This window comes from Sinohyriopsis cumingii, unplaced genomic scaffold, assembly GCF_028554795.1.
Source record: "Sinohyriopsis cumingii isolate HCF-2022 unplaced genomic scaffold, ASM2855479v2 utg000940l, whole genome shotgun sequence".
In the NCBI taxonomy this organism is placed as follows: Eukaryota; Metazoa; Mollusca; class Bivalvia; order Unionida; family Unionidae; genus Sinohyriopsis; species Sinohyriopsis cumingii.
Window position 1 is genome coordinate 63,018 of NW_028315945.1, and position 5,070 is coordinate 68,087.

The following is a 5,070-nucleotide window of genomic DNA, read 5'->3' on the forward strand; positions in this document are numbered from 1 at the left end:
TTATAAAGGTTACCAAGGAGCAAATTATTTAGACCCATTTGCTTCAGCACTTTTCCTTTCGCGAGTTGTGTATATCGAAGTGCAGCCAAATATAGGTGACCAGCTTTGCATAACCATTACGATAACGTTAGCGAAATATCGGACCGCCTATCCTCATAATCTTATCTTCGGCTCTCGATTTGTTCTCAACCCAAATTTATCATAGCCCCTCCCTGCCTCAAGTCAGGTTGTAAATTACATATCAATAGTAGATAAGCCTTCAATCAAAGAAGGAGGGATTGCATTATTGACAATGGAAATTAGTTCTGAAGTTGTATTCTTCTTGGCCTTGGTTCACACGATCAGTACTACACCGGTATGTGACTGCTACTTTTCATGTTTTTTTTTGTGCATCTAAAATCCTGCAACGTACAAATAGCATCTAATAATGAGCATTGTGTGGAAACAGCCTGTAGATAAGAGCATTATTCATGAATTACGGAAATATTTTATCGTTATGAGAATGTAGACTGAGTCAAGACCTAACAAATCATTTTTCATACAGTGTTCTCATAGTTAGTTCTAAAACAAAATTAAAAACCCATTATCAAACGTGTTCTTTGCGTGTGGAACACACAAGAATAGCACTGTATCGTGTTATATGCGTACTTTTAGCATACTTGTAGTTTGCTGAATTCAAGCAAGCGGTCATATAGAGAGAGAAGCTTGCAGGCCGACTTAGGACTATTCTGGACATGGAGATATCAATGGGTTTTGTCCAGTAGCATGTTAGATATACGAATGTGGTGGCAGAAGTGACGCCAGTTTTAAAAATAAATTATTAACAATGATAGACTACACCATGCTAACGACTGAAGATAAACACAATAATTGTAGCCAAGATATTTTTACTACATAAATAGTCTTAGATATATTAAAACGCATTCATTCTGGAATTTAGTCGGAACGTAAAAGTGCAGAATTATTTCACATTCTTAAATTGTATGCGCATTACTTGTCAATATTCAAGATAACCAACTTGGTTCATTTGGGGAAACAAATAAAAAAGTAGTTTGAAGATAACTATTTTTTCTTAACAAAGCTAAATTTAAATAAACTTAGTCTTGAAAATTGTACATTTAATTATTGAAGAGTTCATAAGGCAAACTATAGAAAGTGTTTGTATCCACTGAATCTGACTTCTCCCAAAAATATTATCGCAAAAGACTTCTGGCGATTTACCCAGTTTTTGAATTCGAAAATATAATTAGTTAAAAATTTAGTGTTAATGCTGTCAGTGGCATGTAGATCTTAATGATTCATTAACGTAACACTTAGTCACAAACCTCACTTATTGCAATAGATAAAATAATATCGTCATTTTTATAAAATGTAGGAATTTTAGAGTTATAGTCGTGTCGTGGCAGAATATATTTTATAGAAAGCTATCTGCCCAAAATGTATTAGATTATAAACAAGTATATATATATATATATATATATATATATATATATATATATATATATATATATATATATATATATATCCCAGTGGTATATGGCCCAGTGGTTTGAGCGTCCGCCTCGGATGCGGGAGTTCGTGGGTTCGATCTCCGGCCGAGTCAGACCAAAAACTTACAAAAATGGTACTAACAATTTGCCTCGCTTGGCGCTCAGCATTAAGAGGTTAGTGTTAGGACTGATGTCAGGATAATATGACTGGGTGGGACATCATGCTACATGTCTGCGGCATGATGCCCCAGTGCTAGACATCACTTTAAACTGCCACACTGCAGACATCGTAGCGATATGACTGAAATTCTTTTAAAGCTACGTTAAAAATCGAAATAACACACACACACACACACACACACACATATCTGAAGTATTATAAATTGGTTGATATGTAGGTTTAATAGAGATAAGAAGTATACGGAAGTATTAAACTCAAAAACAGCAGCAAAGGATCGAATACCGAGGGAAAACGTGTGTGAACATGGATCAGGACCGATTATTTTCCTGTTTCAAACATCCTCAGTCGTTGTTAGCTGAATACTACAAATATGTTCCCCAATCACCTAATGACCACACATCACGAAACTCTAATTTTATACATGCATGGTTTTCTCTTGTTTCACATTCGTATGACTTATTAGTAAGTCTCTTTGAACTGAATATTAGTACTTCACGCATTGCAAAACCAAAACCGACACAGGCACCTAATACACATAATTAATTCCAATTTTAAAGTGCTAAATGCCGTAAAAATATCCAGATAATTCCTTGTGTTCGGAAATTAGAGACGATCTATTTTACTTAACTAACCCATGTTGACATATAGTCTCGTGAATACTATATTATGACGTCTTCTCCTATAAAGTGGCTAATTAGGCGGGTTAAGGAATATCTTCCCAACACCGAGTCCCCATAATCAGCAAATAATCAATGCAATATAACAAAGCTGTAAACAGACACGTAAATACAAATAGCATACGCCCTTGGTTTAGTACACTGTTTGACGGTCTATGTTTATAGTGTAATGGTGTGTTTAATTATGACTATATGGCATATTTTAAAAAAATGATTAATAAGGTGCCAGCAGCATACTGATTTCATGTTCTTTACCGTTCATTTCTGGGGGTATTATATTTTTGTTTACACATTTTTTGACACTTTCTGTCCTAAATTTCGTACTTTGTGAGTATTCAACAAGAAAAGATGCATAAACATCTTTTCTGCTTTAATATATTTCCCTGAACCTTTAACTTCCGCACAATTCTCTTCCATATTTACCTTATTTTTAACAATATTAAATCCAGAAAAATCCAGTTTTGTTTTGTTTTAATGATTACTCTTAATTTTATTTATGATGCAAACTGGTTTTTCTTAGGAAGTATTTTTAAAATTTATTTCATACATTTATGAAAATGCATGCCTTTGTCGACAAGATCATAAAATATAAATCTTATAAAATCTAGTATTTATTCTACCAGTAATCAATATAACTTAATTAGTTATATCATTCACCATTTGTCAGAAGCCTCATTCTTCTTTTTATATATATATATATATATATATATATATATATATATATATATATATATATATATATATATATATATATATATATATATATATATATATATATATATATATATATATATATATATATATATATATATATATATATATATATATATATATATATATATATATATATATATATATATATCAGTCCATCCTGAAGCTGAAACTGTTTGGGTCAGTGGTTTTGCTACTATCCTTGAATCTCACGCGTTGATAGAAGATTAGATATTATTGAGTGTGTTTGTATGTGTGTGTGTGTTCGTGTGTGTCTGTGTTTTTTTGTGTGTGTGCCTTCCATGGAATTTCTGGAGATCGTCATTGGATTCAAATATTTCACGGTAACACTGTACAACACAATTTACAATTTACAATGAAACGCAGGGGACGGTCTGTCACTCGGATCTTGATTGCGGCAATGGAGAGTGCTGTTACATCCCAAGTCCGTTCCAAGTGGTCAGCAAGAGACAAGCTGTCCTGCCATTACAGCCGATCAGTCTCACCAGTGATACAGGTAATGCTAAGACAGCAGTGACTATGGTAGAGTTTGTGATGTTATTTTTTGTTCTCTCATGCACCGAACACTCACATTTGGCTGGTACTAAGGGGGGGGGGGGGGGGCAAAACTGCATAAAGGAGAATTACATATGATATGGAATTCCGATGAATATTCACGAAAACAAGATAAGATCTTATATTTATAATCTTTAATGTAATCAAAGTGAGAATGTTTTTTTACAAAATAACCTTTATGCTGATGACTATTGTTCTTTGATATTTGATGAAATCAGTTTACGGTAACTTTCTTCAGGCACGTGCGAGCAGTACAGGACCCTAGGCGAGCACTGTAATCCAATAGAGAAGATGAATGGTCATTGTGGGTGTGGTCCCGGACTATACTGTCACCATACGCCTCCGACCACGCTGGCAACTCTGCAAGGCGCCCACTCCATTGTCCGTAGAAGGCCATTGCCAGGAACATACGAGTGTGCTGCAACAGTATGATGCGAGATGGTGGTTGCCGGTGGAATTTGGGTCTCGCATAGTAGATTAAATGAAATTTAAGATAAATTCTTTTTTTCTAAAAAAACTAAAATTGATTCGTTTTTAATGAATAACATGAAGCAAATTAAGACAAAATAAAATACAATTGTATGTTTGACCTCATATTTTTTAAGCTATTGTTTAGATCTCTCCAGGAGAAAACAGTTCTTGTTAAACCTGACTCCATAGACATTAAGCTATTGGAGCAGAAAACGTTCGCTCAGACTCAAAACAGCAACATCAGAAATATATGTGAAGTTCCCTGCTAAGCGTAAGAATGTGGTAAACAATATTCAGCTTTAACATTTTGTTCAGTTCCACCTCTATTTATTACATAAAAATTACCACACAAATTCTTTTGAAGCTTTAGTCAAATATTTATATTCTTGAAATGTCTTTACTACGGGGCCTGGTTGTCTAAGGCCTTAAATCATATAAACAGCGTATGGAAACCAAATGTATGAACAAATCAAAGATGAAAGCAGAAGAAAAGCAATAATAAAAAGCATTATTTAATTCATTCCAGTCATTTGATTTTGTGCTCACTTGTTACGCCATCCATGTACTCCTGTTTATAACGGTACATAATACATTTAAAATGGTATTAATGCTGTTTATTACGGAACGGAGTAAATTAAAAATGACAGTAAATATATGAGTTCTCGCGGAGTATAATATTTTACACTAACAAACTCTTGTAGGAATGCAAAAATGCTAAACAAAAGAGTAAACATTTCTTGAACACGAGCGTAAGACTACATGGATACAGCAACCCTCTATTCATATTATCATAAAGTCTGTCAGCCTACATGAGTAGTCGAATGTCATTATGCAAATAACACACCTTGGTGAGGTCGTTCCGTACGACGCAGAAGCGAAGTGTGTTTAATAATTACCTAGTATCAGATTAGGAAATGATTATCTGTTTGTATGTGTATTACGCTACAACGTTGTAAAGAGATTT

At 33.8% G+C, this 5,070-nt stretch overlaps 1 protein-coding gene across 1 annotated transcript; it reads left to right on the forward strand.

Annotated features, from left to right (window-relative positions):
* Positions 1-217: 217 nt before the first annotated feature.
* On the forward strand, positions 218-4,217 carry LOC149772972 (uncharacterized). The gene is made up of 3 exons (XM_089946990.1): positions 218-355; positions 3,447-3,576; positions 3,874-4,217. Exons 1-3 carry the CDS (start codon positions 293-295, stop codon positions 4,065-4,067), a joined length of 387 nt encoding a protein of 128 aa, XP_089803116.1. The 5' UTR covers positions 218-292; the 3' UTR covers positions 4,068-4,217.
* Positions 4,218-5,070: the final 853 nt, after the last annotated feature.

Bases quoted from the DNA above. Each gene is read 5' to 3' on its own strand.
- LOC149772972 (XM_089946990.1), top strand. From the start codon at position 293: ATGGAAATTAGTTCTGAAGTTGTATTCTTCTTGGCCTTGGTTCACACG. The intron at 356-3,446 runs GTATGTGACTGC...AATGAAACGCAG, and splicing joins ACACGATCAGTACTACACCG to GGGACGGTCTGTCACTCGGA. The intron at 3,577-3,873 runs GTAATGCTAAGA...AACTTTCTTCAG, and splicing joins CAGTCTCACCAGTGATACAG to GCACGTGCGAGCAGTACAGG.